This window comes from Phoxinus phoxinus (assembly GCF_949152265.1).
Source record: "Phoxinus phoxinus genome assembly, chromosome: 7".
NCBI classification, from domain to species: domain Eukaryota; kingdom Metazoa; phylum Chordata; class Actinopteri; order Cypriniformes; family Leuciscidae; genus Phoxinus; species Phoxinus phoxinus.
This window is the reverse complement of record NC_136882.1, coordinates 28,615,333-28,632,292: the sequence shown is the minus strand read 5'-3', so window position 1 is coordinate 28,632,292 and position 16,960 is coordinate 28,615,333. Positions and strand designations below refer to the sequence as shown.

General features: G+C 37.6%; 2 protein-coding genes across 2 annotated transcripts; both read left to right on the top strand.

The window, feature by feature from the left end:
* The first annotated feature begins 290 nt into the window (after positions 1 to 290).
* ildr1b (immunoglobulin-like domain containing receptor 1b) lies at positions 291 to 7,369 on the top strand. Its single transcript, XM_079618369.1, has 9 exons — positions 291 to 428; positions 542 to 631; positions 1,132 to 1,302; positions 1,431 to 1,580; positions 2,820 to 2,939; positions 3,025 to 3,171; positions 3,563 to 3,688; positions 3,805 to 4,670; positions 5,168 to 7,369. The coding sequence occupies exons 2-9, from the start codon at positions 574 to 576 to the stop codon at positions 5,204 to 5,206; spliced, it is 1,677 nt and encodes a 558-aa protein (XP_079474495.1). The 5' UTR covers positions 291 to 428; positions 542 to 573; the 3' UTR covers positions 5,207 to 7,369.
* Positions 7,370 to 7,746: 377 nt separating this feature from the next.
* On the top strand, positions 7,747 to 16,550 carry me3 (malic enzyme 3, NADP(+)-dependent, mitochondrial). The gene is made up of 15 exons (XM_079617851.1): positions 7,747 to 7,945; positions 8,678 to 8,862; positions 9,537 to 9,670; positions 9,797 to 9,946; positions 10,123 to 10,198; positions 10,268 to 10,429; positions 11,002 to 11,105; positions 11,398 to 11,507; positions 11,640 to 11,737; positions 12,200 to 12,313; positions 12,525 to 12,630; positions 13,475 to 13,617; positions 13,738 to 13,911; positions 14,026 to 14,124; positions 15,274 to 16,550. The coding sequence occupies exons 2-15, from the start codon at positions 8,683 to 8,685 to the stop codon at positions 15,433 to 15,435; spliced, it is 1,812 nt and encodes a 603-aa protein (XP_079473977.1). The 5' UTR covers positions 7,747 to 7,945; positions 8,678 to 8,682; the 3' UTR covers positions 15,436 to 16,550.
* The last annotated feature ends 410 nt before the right edge of the window (positions 16,551 to 16,960 follow it).

Here is a 16,960-nt window from a genome sequence, read left to right as displayed (position 1 = left end):
GTCTGTTGGCTGGTTTTACAGGGATAACTTTTCAGCTGGTTCGTTACTACAAAAATAAAACATTTGGGAAAACTAATCTTCCATCAAGTTACGCCCCCTGGTGGTTAAATGTGGAAAAAGTATACCAACAAATATTTTTTTTTCATTCTGCCGAATAAAGTAAACGATGAAACCGACATTTCATTTTGAGTGATGACACACACATTAAGAATAATGTGAAAAACAAGAATTTGATTTTGAACAATAACCACTAATGAATCACCATTAATAGAATAAAAGTTACCTAACTTGGTTGTTCTCGGTGTTTATGCACCTGTTGATGGGTGGAGTTTGTAACGTCATCGTGGAATGGGGGAGGGTAATCGAAATACCAAAGAGCAAAGGAGAAAAGGTGTTTACTTTACACTGACTCGAGAGAATAATTATAGGTAAATACGAACATTTCTGGATGTACTGGTGATGGCGATTGTCTTTGTATTGTCTTGACTGTATTTGATTGAGTCGCAAATATAAGATGTGGCTGTGTTCTGGAAAAATATAGTAAAGGAAAAAACTTCCGTGTAACCGAGAAACATGAAAGAAACACTGAAGCTCAAGGTGCTTGCGCTCGTGCTCTGCGTATTCCCAACAGGTAAGTTGCCATTCAAAATAACTTATAGTCGTTAAACTATAATATTAGAGGATGTTTACTATCACGGGTATACCTCTTTTCAAATAGGCCTATGTTCTGTAAATTAATTATTTAAGTTCAGTGACGAGTCGGTTAATAATCAGCGAGTGCAAACATGACAGGCTGATAAACCCGATCACGTGATTTACAAGCTTAATACAAGCTAATATTTTGATATTATGTTTTATTGAACCTTAATTCTTAATTCTTTTTATATGTGAAAATAGTGCCTTTTTCAGCCCTGGAGCAGTCTTTGCAATCTTTCAAAATTTTATTGTATACGATCTTTTTTTGTTATGCTCAGCTCACAAATATTTAATAGTTTAAAAATCGTTCTTTGTGAGTTAAATAATAATACAAAATAATAATGACTGGAAAAAAAAAGGAAAATCGTTGGCCAAAAGTTGTGGGAACCCTGATGCAAGCAGTATGTTTATTGATCTCTCTCCCTCTTCTCCCAGAGTTGTTGTCTATCCAGGTTAATGTTCCTCAGACAGAGAGATACACAATGCTGTTTGCTTCTGTCACTCTGCGCTGTGACTATTCCACCTCTGCAAATGCACAAGATGTCCTGGTCACATGGCGATACAAGTCCTTCTGTTTGGATCCAGTGCTGGAATACTACTCCGCTGGTGAGGGTGAACTGAATATAGAAGGCTCGAGTGCTGCAAAACTGTTGTGTGCAAAGCTTTCTTGTCCGAATAGTTGAGAGTGACATGTGGTGATTGATGTGACCCTGTATGGTTCTCTGTGTCTTCAGCATATCAAGCAGCTCTGGGTCTGAAGCAAAACCCAGCCAATGATTGTCCAGACAGTCAGCGCACTGTCCGCATAGTGATTCAGAAAAGAGGCATCGGTGAAGCTACTCTGGGGCCAGAGTATCGAGAGCGCAAGATCTCCATAAACAACAGTGAGTCTTGACCTACTTGAGCTTAAAACTCTGAACAAGATGTTTTAACCCTGTAAAGCCTGATATATTAATTAATAGTAAGAAAACTCTTTAAAAAATAGAACAGTTTATTGAACTTTTAGATAAATGTAAAAAATAATAAGTTTCCATATTTCATACATCAGGCTTTATAGCCCATATAGAATGACACAGTGAGAATATGAAGCTCATATTTGAGGAGCATACATTTTATCCAGAGGTCCATAGAGCTAAAATATTAATAAAATATAATAATAAAAGGCCTTTGACTTACTATCAATTAGAGGGCAGTAGCCATGTAGTAGATTGTGTGCAACAGTAAGGCTTTGATCAAGTAATAATTTAGAGAAATTAATATTTTCAAATATTAAACAGGAGGGGTTTTAGTGTTAATTGCAGGGTAGGCAGCTGTGTGACGACCACTGCTGTACACAGAACCACAGTCATGCGAAACAATGTATTACAATCTCAAAAACATTAATCAGGATTCAGGATCTCACATCACATTGAATCAGTGTCTGTGTATATATATATTTATATTTATAAGCCAGCAGCAGCCATATCACCCTGTAGCCCAAGACTGGTTGCCCACTGAAGCTAAGATGGGTTTAGCCTGGTCAGTACTTGAGTGGGAGACCTCGAAGTTTCAAGTTTATAACTTACCTCCTGAGAAAACCAGGTTGCTGCTGGAAGAGTTGTTAGTGATGCCAGCAGGGGGTGCTAACCCCGTGGTTTGTGTGGGTCCTAACGCCCCAGTATAGTGACGGGGACACTATACTGCCAAAAAGCACCGTCCTTCAGGTGAGACGTTAAACCGAGGCCTTTGGTTAAACTGTGGTCACAAAAAATACCAGGATGTCTTTCGAACGAGTATGGGTGTAACCCCAGCATCCTGGCCAAATTTGTCCAGTGCCCTCTGTCCATCATGGCCTCCTAATCATCCCTGTATATACTCATTGGCTTCATAACTCTGTCTCCACTCCACCAATAAGCTGGTGTGTGGTGGGCGTTCTGGCGCAATATGGCTGCCGTCACATCATCCAGGTGGACGCTGCACATTGGGAGTGGTTGAGGAGATTCCTCCCTTCTATGTAAAGTGTTTTGAGTGCAGAGAAAAGCGCTATATAAATGTAATGAATTATTTTATATATACAATACAAGAATACAGTTCATTATAATCATATGTTTTATAATTCTTCTTTTTGTATGTGTGTTTAACAGATGCAGACCTGGTTATCAATGAGGTCATGTGGTGGGACAACGGCATGTATTTCTGCTCCATCGACGCAGCGGGTGATGTTGTGGGAGACTCCGACAAGGAAATCAGACTCGTTGTGTATCGTAAGTATTAACACACCGAAGACTTGCTTTTAACCCAAAAATTTTTTATAGATACTGTTGAGGTCACATGCCCTCTTCCTCCCAGACTGGCTGACTGTGCTGCTTATCATCCTTGGTGCGTTGCTCCTGATCATGCTGCTTTGTATCTGCTGCTGCCAGTGCTGTCCTCAGAACTGCTGCTGCTATGTCCGTTGTCCCTGCTGTCCTCGTACTTGCTGCTGCCCAGAAGAAGGTATTCACCCGCATTGAAGTGTCTTTGTCTGTCCATCTATTACACTAAGCAATATTACATATATTCACATTGTTCTAATTCTACTGGTTATCAGTTTCTTAATATAAATGTCTACTGATGACTGACTCCACATAAAAATTAATTAGTTTGTCGATTTTATATACTGTATATATATACACTCACACATATACATGTATACATATATATATTTATACTGCCAGTAGACTATGATAAGTATATGCATTCTTTTAAATATTAAGTTATTTTATTATTATTATTATAAATAACATGATTCATATTAATAATATTCAATATTAACATTATACAGCCCATCCTATAAAGTTTTTTTGTATTTGAATGCAGTAAAATATTTCTTCATTTGTCTTTTTAGCAATGATGCGCCACAAAATGATCCGTGATGCTGAAAAAGCAATGGTACCATGGCTCCATGGCCAGCCCATCTATGCCCCCATTGCCTCAAATGCATCTTCTAAGGCGAACCCTTTACTTTATTCAGGTCAGTTTTACTTTCTTACTAATAACTGATATCTTATCTTACTAATATCTGCTAATAACATTGTAGCTGCATCAAAGAACAGTAATAGAGTGACGCTAATAATATGTTATCTACAGGGTCCTTTTCTGAACATTCATCTAAACACAAACTTCACATGGCCCCGATGGTTAATTTTGCCCCTCAACCTCTCCCACCATTCGCACCTCAGCATGGATACCAGGCCAATGGCAGCATTAATGGAAGTGTACGTGGCAATAACCAGGTGTTAGATTTTCTGGAGACTCAAGTAAGAGGGATGGATATGGCCGTCCCGATGCTCCAACCTCAACATTACTACACAGGAGTCCCGCACCAAAACCTTCAACATCAATATGCAGCCCCACAACCCCAATATTTAACGCCACCACCTCAACCCATACAACAAGCTGTGTCTTTTTCAGCCAGGCCGCCTAGCATGCTCTCAGCCCTGGACGAGATGGGTGTCCAAGGTGTCGAGCGCAGGGTCATCCAGCTGCCTCCCATCGTGGGCCGAGCGAAACAAAGCTCTCGACGGCCCAATGATGGTGGAAGACCCCGGCAATCTAGTCAGTCCAGCAGTATCTCTAACCGTAATGGTCATCATCGTGATAATTCCTGGAGGGAGCCAGCATCTTCACGGAGAGGGGTCCCACGCAGCTACAGCGATGAGTCGGACTTGGATGATAGGCGTGGAGGTCAAGGTCCAGCAGGACGCAGGGCAGGTTCAGATAGGTCTAATCCACGTGTTCGCAGTAAAGGGGAGCTTCTGGAGGAGTTGGAGCGTGCGACAAACCTTAGAGACAGGAGCTATTCGCCCTCACCGCGTAGGGGCTCCTGGAGTTCAGACGAGGACGACAGTTATAGAAAGGGAAAGCGATCTCAAGGGAGATTGACTGAGAAACCGCCAGCTTACTCTTCCATTGACATTTTGCCTGGCCGCAGCAGGAGGAGCGACCACTTCTCGGTAAGAATGTAGATTTATGATTTGTTCATCACTAAGAGGCTGTGATTATATACTGTTCTCCCAAATAATAGGACATACTTAAAGGTTCACTTAAAATTTTTATCATTTACTCACCCTTATGTTATTCCAAACCTATATGACTTTCTTTCTTCTGCTAACACAAAAGAAGTGTCTTAGCTTGTTTGATCTTCATAGTATGAAAAAAACCCTTTTCTTCAAAATATCATCTTTTGTGTTCCTCAGACGACATAAAGTCATATAGGTGAATGAAATGAGGGTAAATGATGACAAAAGTTTCATTTATGGGTGAACTCTAAAATATAAAACTATCCATTGTGTTTGCTGACATGACGAGAGGACATGTGATTTGAACAAAAATATAACAACATTTTTAGTATTTTTAGGTCACTTTCTACAAAAAGTGTCTTCTAAATGAAAAAAAGTGCATATAAATAATTGTTATTGTTTTTCTCATCTTAAAAATCTCTCTCTTACAGGAAAAGAGCTCTCGCAGTGGCACGAGTGATGTGATCTGAGTCCTCGTCCTTCGTTTCCAACCTGATCCTGTCATTACCCACTATCTACGAATGAATGTCCACTGGACTACTGTCATTGGGACTAATATTGCACTTTAGAACAAGAATTGAAGGAAGGGTAGGCATTTTCCGAGTGGCTAGCAATAGCAAGCTAGCTTTGAAAGCAGAAGACAGATTACACCTTTACTTCAGAGCATCTCTAAAGCCATACCTCCTTCAAAACACATAAATGTGTACAGCAGAGTTTTGCAAAGTGTCACGAGACAAGAGATGGCGTTAAACGACCTAATTTCTCAAACATAACATTACAATAATAATGAACATAAACACCCCAGTTGATTACTGACATTAATACAAATATATTTTGTATTACAAGTTTTTAGAATATTTATGTTTAAATATGCAAAATATCTCATTAAATATGTGCTAATTTGCATATATTTCCAGAAGAGAAATCTGAACATTGGATAAAGACAGATTCAAAATTCTTGTTTAATTTTGTTGACACATTAGAGTCAAATGGATTTTGGATATCTGTTTTTATCACTCCATTAATCAGAAAAAACTCAACAGCCATTAAAAAAAAAAAAAAAATTAGCTCCGTTTTTAGGTATAAAATGTTGTATAAATCAGAATCTGAATGATATATGAACAAACCCCTCTGTAAAAACTTTAAGAATATAACTGGAAAGTGTAATGTATGTAAGTACTGCTGAAGTGGAGATTTCTGGCTCTGAGTATGAGAAAAATTTTTTTTTGAGATAACGGCCTTTAAAGATTGACATCAGCCAATGAGATTTCGCTTTTAGAGTTAAATGCCCCATTGTACTTTAACAATCGGTTACTGATAAAAAAGGAAATGACCATGTTTGGATCCGACAACATTGTACAGGAGAGAGAGAGAGCTTTCCAATGGTATGTGATGACAGCGATCGCGGAGCAGAATGTTGATTTAGAACGCCAACTTTTGTTGAATTTAGAAGTCTACAGACACAAATAGACAAAGTGTAGTAAAATAAAGACCTAAATGTGTATTTGTTTATGTGCACAAGTCTAAAAGAAGACATGTTATTGAAGACAAATAGCCCAAAATCTCAAAATTGACTAGTGAAAACCCCCCCGATGTTTTTGCCTGCCGTGTCTCCCCTTAAAGAGCACTGACCTACACCACCTGACTGCTGCAGATTCATTTCGGTGTTAATAGTGTTGCCATTGAAATGCATAATTTTGAGTCACGAACCGCTCTGATTAAAACGTCACAGGTTTCCATCTCTTCAAAATTACAGTAGTAATAGCGTGAACGCAGCATAAGCTCGTTGTTTTGGTTCAGGAGGAACTGTAAAAGCTGGCTGCTGTTTCGGTTGCGGTGCTCAGTGACTGACGCCTGTCTAACTCTGCATAACATGAAACACACTGATGATGTGATGTCTGCGCGAGCTGGGTGCGTGGAGGTATTAAAATAGATACCGGTACGTTGACAGGCAATAGGACATTGTATCATTACATTCGGACCGAATACAATAATTGGGCAAACATTTTATGGTCCTACATCTTCCACCAGTGATCATAGATGGCCTGCAATAGACCCCTGAAAGACAGTAAATTCACTGTACATCTTCTTTTTCTTTTCTTTAATTTTTTTACACATTTTATGTATTTTACATTTATTTTATTTGTGATGTGATTTCTTTGAAAAAAAAAAAAAAAATTATAACTTTTTACTGTTTTCACTGTACATGGTTTAGTTATTAACCACAGCAAGGTTTTTGGTATTTGATCAGTAAAATTTACAGATGAGACTCTAAGATTGATGGCACTTCAGTGAAGGTTGTACATAAAAGAGCCTCTTTGGTTCATTTAGGTTTTCTTGTTTACTTTTAATTAGTCTTTGTCTGGAGCAGTTTTAATATTGGTTTAGTTGCTTTGTTTGTTGTCTTTTATGGTGCGGTTATCCAAAGGCAATCCTTGGTATGTATGAGTAGACTACATGTATTGTTATTAGTTGCATTTAAAAGAAGAGCAGTACCATTCTTTAACACATACTCAAAATAACTTTACCTACGGTTTCCAATATATAAACAAAGGTCTTTGGATTGTCTTGCTGGGAATGGATGTAGACACTGGTAAACTGCAAGCAATAAAGTTACTTTTATATGTTTTAAAGATTTTTGATCTTTTGAATACTTTCCAACATGCCATTTATGCAGAAATTTACACTTTTCACTGTCAATTAAATTGTTTGTTAATATTATCAAAATGCTTAATTATATTACTGCGAAGAATAAGCGGTTTATGGAGTATTTTGTGGTTTTTTTGCAAGATTGACCATACAACTAAACTTATAAGTTTGAATGTTGTGCCACCTTAGTTGATCATGGTTGAATCGCTTCCGAGCGACGTACACGATTTTTACTCTGCATATTCCATAGACTGTAAAAAAAGGGTTGAACAAACAAAACGATGGGGGAGCGGCTAGACAAGCCAACTAATTTTCCGTTTATAGCTCCGTCACTCGCATCGCCTCATCCTATTGGCCACTTCTGTCCAAGTGGGGGCGGGCCCAATGTGAGAGCATTGGGAAGCAAAAGTGTCATTGTTAAACAAACCTGGATCGTTATCAGTCGATTCCAACATCATCTACAGATAAGGCTGGTCAGTGGAAACAGGCAGCAGCAGCAGGTCAGCGTTTGAATTAAACCTAGTTGAAGCAGAAGGTGCCGGTGGACTGGCTGTTCTCAGGTACGCGGCTTTGCTTGGAAACGAATGTCTTCTTACAGAACAATGCCACATAACCTCGCTGTAATATGCATTTAGCCTCAAACATTACCGTTGTTCAACTGAAGAAGCGTGGTGAACATCTACAGATCATAATACAATACATAAAGCATTTGTGTGGCTATGTGTTCTAACTAAAGGCCTTGTTTACAATGTTAGAGGACGAAGTTGCTGAACCTGCCAAAATGTGTAACGTTAGCCTATTAAGGTAGCGTTAGTGATTTATTCTTTGCACCGCGGCAGCCCTTTATAATAATAATATATATATATATTTTTAAATACCATATTGACCACAGTTTATGATTGCTATGACAGTTATTCTTATTACTGTAAAATCATCTTAATTTGGTACAGTAAGTTAGCTGGTCAATAGTTGGATGATCACTAACGTTCTCTGGTGGCCTAACGTTACCAGCTAAAAAAAACACCTATTAAACCAGCGTGAACTGTGACCATTTGCAAAAACTGCTTAAACTAGCCTTACTAATGGTCATCTAGTTTTTTTTCCTTTAAGACTGGTCATAACTTTTTTTTTTAATCTGAAAATACTGATTAATTGGTTAACTGCTTGTTGTTTACACTAGTTTTTTTAAGATACAGTCTGCTATGTTTATGCAATTGACCCCTGTTTTTTTTTTTGTGGAAATGAAATTTCCAAAAGAATTCTCTCTGAACCTGAATTCTCTAATTTTGCAGGAATCATGAACTCTCTCTCGGGTAAGAGTGTGCTGGCGCTGTGCAGGGTTTTCTCCAGTCCCCTGTCACTCCCTCCTGCTATCATAGGGACAGTGAGGGTCTGTCACACAGGTGTGAACTCCAAGAACACAGTCTTCACCAAAAAACGAGGCTATGATATCACCAGGAACCCCCACTTGAACAAAGTAAGCATCTTTAGGGCGAAAACGTGATCTACGTGACAAAGCAGGCATTAGATTGTCAGCAACCGGTGCTTTGATGTGATTTTATAACATTTAGTAATGCTAAAGTCCCCAGAGATAAGAAAAAATGAAAGTGGCATTGTGAGATTTTTAATCTGAAGGCAAAGTCTGACTTTGGCCCCTACAAGCATTATGAAGCATTTAAGAGGGGATGCTCTGAATATGCTTCTTAAAATCAGTTCAGGATTGTTGCAGGATGTGACTCAGGAGTTTTGCAAAGCACTTTTAGGTGGGTCATAGAAATGTGTCTACGTAAATGTTTCGTTCGCATTCTGTATCCTGTTTGCAAAGACTTTCAAGTCAAAATGAGATACAGGATGAGGAATGGGTATGATTAAAAAGTGTAGGACTTTAAAGCCATGGCAAATGGAAACTGTTAGACGTAAACAGTGAGTGGAGAATCTAACAGGGGAGGGTGGCCATGCTTTCTTCCCATTGGTCAGAAATAAATAGATCCAACATGTGATGCATCTACCCTAAGCTGGAAGTTTGCCCAGCGCAGACACACTTGCAGGGTGATCATTTGTATTCCAACCAAACTGTAGGAGGAGTGTGCATTTTTCTTTTACATTCGCAGCTGTCACACGTTGTTAATGAAGTTATGGTGCTGTTAACAGGGCATGGCGTTCACCCTGGAGGAGAGGTTACAGCTGGGAATCCACGGCCTTCTTCCTCCCTGTTTCCTCTCTCAGGATGTCCAAGTGCTCCGTGTCATGAAGAGCTACGAGACACGCAGTAACCCTCTCGACAAGTAACCAAACTTCATGAAACATTCAGGATAAACTCAGCCTGATCCATGCCAATGAAAAGCACAGTGATGATACTTTTGTTGGTCCATTTCCCATTCATACTCAAAATAACCATTCTAACTCTACAGATACATATTGCTGATGACCCTGCAGGACAGGAATGAGAAGCTTTTCTATCGTGTGTTGACCTCTGACATTGAAGAATTCATGCCAATTGTCTATACTCCTACTGTGGGCCTGGCCTGCCAACAGTATGGCTTTGCATTCAGAAGACCAAGGTGAGGTATATAAATTCTCTAGACCTGGAACGACTGGTTTAGCCAGACCAATTCTGAATCAAATGCTTAAACACTCAGACCAGTCCAACCAGTTTTTCTTAGCTGCATGGGGGGAAAAAACGTATAAGGAACACGTGGTTTTGACTTTCTTTTCTTTTCTTTTTTTTTTCCTCTAGAGGGCTGTTTATCACCATCCATGACAAGGGGCATATTGCCGCCATGCTGAACTCATGGCCGGAGGAGGACATTAAGGTATGTGCAGAGTGATAAAGTGTCATTCAGTGCCAGTATATGGACTTTTCATTGTATGTGCATTAATAGGCTATAGTTGTGACGGATGGAGAACGAATTCTGGGCTTAGGAGACCTGGGTGGCTATGGAATGGGCATCCCAGTGGGCAAACTAGCTCTGTATACAGCATGTGGAGGAGTGCCACCTCAGCAGTGCCTGCCTGTGCTACTAGATGTTGGCACTGATAATCAGGTAAATGAGATTAGCATAATTACACTACTGTCAAACGAAAGGTTAGGGGTCGGCAAGATTTTGTGTTTTTGAAGTCTCTTATGTGCACAAAGGTAGCATTTATTTGATCAAAAATATATTGTAAAATATGATTAATATTTAACACTTTTCTATTGTAATCTGTTTTAAAATGCATTTTATTCCTGTGATGACAACGCTGATTTTTTTAAAAGCATCCATTTGTATGTAGCCATTACAGTCTTCTGTCACATTTCTTTAGAAGTCGTTCTAATATGCTCATATGGTGCTCAATAAACAATGTTAAAAAACAGTTTTGCTGCTTAATATTTTTGTGTAATATGTTCGTTCAGGATTCTTTGATGAATGGAAAGTTCAAAGAACATCATTTATTTGAAATAGAAATCTTTAGTAACAATATAAATAACTTTTATTCAGCAGGGATCTATTAAATTGATCACAATTTTTTTATTTATTAAAAAAAAAAATCTTGCTGTCTCCAAACATGGTAGTTATACTGTAAAACTGTTGTCCCGTTGTCTTCTTTTAACCCATTTCTGTTTGTTTTTGTTCAGACCCTCTTGGATGACCCCTTGTACATCGGCTTAAAGCACAAAAGAGTGAGGGGCAAAGAATACGATGACCTCATTGATGAGTTCATGCAAGCCGTCACTGACAGGTATGTTTGAAACTAAAATTCTGAAATGAAAGATCATTTACTCCCCATCATGTTGTTCAAGTGATCAAGTCATTGTTTTCAGCTGATACTTTCACTGAATCACTCGATCAAGTTCACAAATCCAGTTTGAATGATTTGTTCATGATTCATGCTTTCAACTCACTGACTCAATGATTCGGTTAGGTTGTTCTCAAGTTAACAGTTAACTAGAGGGTACGATTATGTGTGTGAAATACTTCCAGACTGTAAAGACATGCCATATTTATTTTTTGTTTTATATCTTTTGTTTCAGGTATGGAATGAATTGTCTAATTCAGTTTGAGGATTTTGCGAACAGCAATGCCTTTCGTATTCTCAATAAATACCGCAACCGTTATTGCACCTTTAATGATGATATCCAGGGTAAGTATACACAGTGTAATATCAAATATATTACATATTACTATAATGATTTGTATTCTTTATATTGGAAAATGTCACTTTTATCAAGAGCCATACATTTTTTTTACTTATCTCTTTCTCGCCTTTTTTCAGGCACAGCTTCGGTTGCTGTTGCTGGGATCCTTGCTGCTCTTAAGATCACAAAGAACAAACTCTCTGACCACAAGTTCGTATTTCAGGGAGCAGGAGAGGTAATGTGCATTCAACTGAAAGATGCTACAAAATTTTACTGAGAAATGGCAAATACAAGACCCATTACAAAGCACTTACCCGTTCACACCAAGGACAAAAACTATAACGATAAGGATGTTGTTCTAAAAATCGTTCTAAATAAAGAATAGCAGTCCACACCACAACTATAACGATAACGGCACAGAGAAAAGATCTCACTTTCAGAGTTATTTTTTTCCAGCTGATGAACAACAAAAACATTGACAGCCAATCAGAATCCATTCTCCTTTAAGAGCTCAAGCATTTAAAGCAGCAACGTCAAAACTGCAGCGTGAGATTAGAATAAACAAAACGATATCGTCCGCTGGTGTGGATGCTAATATAGTTATAGATATCTTTCTTGGTGTGAAGTATGAACGGGCCTTTACAATAGTTATTTCAGGATGATCAGATGTGTTGGTCTGTTTTTGTCACATGACCAGGCTGCCTTGGGCATTGCTCACTTACTGATCATGGCCATGGCCAAGGAAGGTATATCTCATGCTGAGGCTGCCAAGAAGATTTGGATGGTGGATTCTAAAGGCCTAATTGTCAAGGTAACAATCAAACCCACACCAGCTTGTCTTTGGTTGTCATTTCTTTCATTAAAGCTATATTTTCCCTCCTCCTCGACATCTGAATATACAAAAGTATGTAGGCTTAATTCGAAAATGCAAATGCATCAATTAAAGCTATATTCTGAATTTGAATGCTTCCAAAATTAAACGTTATACCAAAACTGTTATTTTGTGTCATTTGGCAATTTAGGGCAGAAGTCATCTGAACCATGAGAAGGAAGAATTTGCACATGATTATCCGCACATCAAGACTCTAGAGGAAGTGGTGGAAACTATTAAGCCCACAGCTATAATTGGTAAGGAGTGTTTGATCCGTTCTATACCAGTGTTATTTTAGTATTATTTACAGGTGAAACTCGAAAACTTAGAATATCGTGCAAAAGTTTATTTATTTCAGTAATTCAAATTAAAAGGTGAAACTAATATATGATATAGACTCTACATGCAAAGTGAGATATTTCAAGCCTTTATTTGTTATAATTTTGATGATTATGGCTTACAGCTTATGAAAACCCCAAATTCATAATTAGAATATTGTGAAATGGTTTTCATAGCTGTAAGCCATAATCATCAATATTATAACAAATAAAGGCTTGAAATATCTCACTTCGCATGTAATAAGTCTATATAATATATTAGTTTAACCTTTTAAGTTGAATTTCACCTGTATATACTATGATAGCATTTATTCATATTTTGAATTAGCTTTTATAATAAAAATAAAACTATCATTTTAATTATATATATATTTTAATTATAGTTTAATGTATTTTTATTTAATTTTTAGTACTTCAACTTATTTCAGTCAGTTGCCAGGGCAAAACTTTACATTTTTCTAAAAATGAAATATAAGTTTGTTTTATTTACAAAATTTGACAATGAGTACTGAGCAGGTTATGAAACTGAAGGATTGCAGATATTCCTCCCATCTCATGTGTTTTTTATAATTATGTGCTTGGCGAATCTTAATAGTTTTTATTTATACTATAATAATTGCAATGGCATATTGAAGCCGTTAGGGGGCATAAACGTTTAGATTTGTACAAAAGTCAATGTATTTCTGTTTATAATGCTAAATGCATAATACTTTTACTGTTTGAAAATGTCAAGTTTGTAGTTTATAATCCCATCTATCTGCAGGTGTGGCTGCTATAACTGGTGCTTTCACTGAGAAGATCATCAAGAACATGGCTACTTACAACGAACGTCCAATTATTTTTGCCCTCAGCAATCCCACAAGCAAAGCTGAATGCACAGCAGAGCAGTGTTATACGCTTACTGAGGTAATCTTCACTGAAATCAAATGAATAAAACTGGTGAGAGGGATGTTAACTAATGGTCTCTTATTATAGCATCCCATTTAGCAGTTTCAGACCAAATGCTTTAATGTGTGTGTATCACAGGGAAGGGGCATATTTGCCAGCGGAAGCCCCTTTAAAAAGGTCACTTTGGCAGATGGGCGCAGCTTCATCCCTGGCCAGGGAAACAATGCTTATGTGTTCCCTGGAGTCGCATTGGGAGTCATTGCCTGTGGTGTTCGCCACATCTCAGATGACATTTTCCTTACTACAGCAGAGGTAAATGCACATGAAGAGATGCAACAATAGTAAACGGGAATTTGTGTTTCAGTACAAAACGCATTGATTACTAATTTATTTAATGTAAAATGAAGGATTTGATTTCTCTTGTAGGCGATATCTGACATGGTTACTGAGGAACATCTGGCTGAGGGTAGACTGTACCCTCCTCTGAATACCATTCGGGAAGTGTCCTTCAAAATTGCTGTTAAGGTCAGTAACTGTTCCCATATGCAGATGATGATGATGACTTCAAGAACAGGTCTCATTAGCCAACTCTACATTTCGGCACCCATAACAAATATGGAATGAGACCATGCTAAATTAAGAGATTTATTAATATAGCAAAGTAGGTTGTAAGAGCTGTCAGGACAGATTTCACATTAAATCAGTGCTGTACAGTTACTTTTTCAGATGTTAGCACTAGTGCTAGTAAACCAAATCAAAATGTATTAGCACACAGAACAATGTGGTTGTTGTTAAATTCAGTGATTAATTTTGGCACCATTTGCCATCCATAATAAATATGGAATGAGATCTTGCTTAATTTAATATATTTATTTATATAGCAAAGCACACTACTGTTTAAAAGTTTACGGTCAGTAAGTGTTTTTTTTTATTTGTTTTTTTTAACAAAATTGTTTTTACTCAGCAAGGATTCAAAAGTGTTATTACTAATGTTACAAAAGATTTAAATTAAATACTTGTGAATTTTTTTTATTCACCAGAGAATCCTGAAAACAAAATGTATCCACAAAATATTAAGCAGCCTAACTATTTTAAACATTGATAAAATCAGCAGAATGATTTCTGAGGGATCATGTGACACTGAAGACTGGAGTGATGGCTGCTGAAAATTCAGCTTTACCATCATAGGAATACATTATATATTAAAATATATATTTAAAAAGTTGTTTTAAATTGTATTAATATTTAACAATATTACAGTTTACTGTATTTCTATCCAAATAAATGCAGTAAGCTTTGGTAAGCTTTTTCAGATATGAGAATTAATGCCAGTGAGCTGAAATCGGTGCAAAATCAAAATGTATGATCACACACACACAATAATATATATTGTAGTAACCACAATAATACACTAGCATGCAACAAAATAAACTTCCCCTCAACAAAAATCAGCTTCAAGTAAAACTGCTGAATGTTTACCAAAGATTTGATGACATCACTTTTGCAAACATTTGTTATATTTCCTAAAAGTAAAGTTATCACAAATGGATGAATTTTGTCTTTGTATAAGTTTTAATAGCAAAACTGAGCAAATCTGTCACTGTACTCTGCAGTAAAGTAATAATTTTGTTCACTCAGTTTTATTTTTTTCTCCCAAACTCTTTTCTTCTTTAGATTGTGGACTATGCCTACAAGCAGGGCATTGCCTCCTCGTACCCTGAACCCAAAGATAAAGAGGCCTTTGTTTTGTCCCATATCTATAACGCTGACTACGACTCCTTCACTCTGGATTCATACAGCTGGCCCAAGGATGCCATGAAGGTTCAGAACGTGTAGATTATTTGACCATCACCCTCTCTAAAGATATATACTTGTATCAGTCACATGCCTTATTTCTCAGTTCATAATCATGACGATATACACTCCAGCTCCAGGCCACACAATCCTAAAACACTAGCTGTTCCCACTGATTTGGCACGAGATGAGCTGTATCCGCTGTGGGCTGAAAGCAATAAAAGAACGCAGTGTTCATTCAAGCTCAAAATGTCTTCAGATCAGTGGCTCAGTTCAAAGGGAAAAAATGCAGCTCTGTTTAAAGAAGTTGCAAGCTTTTTCACAATTTTTCTCAGTGGTCCTCCTCTCCAGTATATTAGTTGTTCATTATTTGTCAGCTCTTTCATTTATTTCTAACCGCTACAACTATTTACTGCTCCTGCAAATGAAAATGTCAGTGTAGGGAGAGACTTTTTTTTAGACTTTTGACTCCCACTGGGAAATGACAGACTGCCTGGGTTGAATGTTTGTATGTGAAGGGATTTTAATCAGCTTGGTAAAGTGGTTATCTAATGAGCTGCTGTGTGAATTGAGTTCTTTTGCAATGGAATTTTGTTTTTCTCCTGTTGTCTACACAAAAGTTTGTCTCTTTTTAAACATATAATTGTCATGTAACATATAATTGTTATGCAATGAATACTGGAAATTGTTAAAGGGATAGTTCACTTTAAAATTAAAATTCTGTCATCATATACTCACCCTCAAGTTGTTTCAAACCTGTATGAATTTCTTTCTTCTGCTGAACACAAAGGAAGATTGTTTGGTTACTGACATTCTTCAAAAATTTCTGTGTTCAGCAGAAGAAAGAAATTAATACAGGTTTGAAACAACTTGAGGGTGAGTATATGATGACAGAATTTTCCTTTTAAAGTGAACTATCCCTTTAAGATTAAGCATATCTGTTTAAGTGTCCACCTGAGAAGCGAGCTATTTGTCTCATGTTCATTGCAGCATGTGGAATTGTTTTTAACGTTTCTCCTCATTTTGGAATATGCTTTGCTTATTATTAGTAATGCTTGACTATGGAATTATATTTTCAGAAATGCAAGATTTTAAAGGAACAGTGACTTTTGAATAAACACTTAAAAAACCAAAATGGGTTTAATTTATGAGATTGAGCTGGCGTCTTGGTTCTTGGCTTTGGACTGATGTCCAGCTCCACCTCTCTGGATGTCTTATGGGTTGAGGGATAGAGTTATGGTAAGGGTGTGGCTGCTCACTGCAGAGCTAATGGGTGGAGCTTAGATCTAGCTCCTCCTCACTAGATGGACATCATTTGACTGCAGTGAGCATAACTTGGTGGTTGGATATTCTAGCTCCACCCATTAGGCCCAAATTACTTTCGGAGAGGGGTCGAGCTGGACTTCACACTCGGCAGTGAGCAGCCTCTCAATAATTTAGACTTCTTATCCACATCTACAACTCGCACTTCTCAAAGAGCCAGTTACATTCCCCTCCCCCCCTCAAATACTACGTTTCGGATAGGGTTAACCCTAATGTTTCCTCAATGGATTGGCATCCATTATTT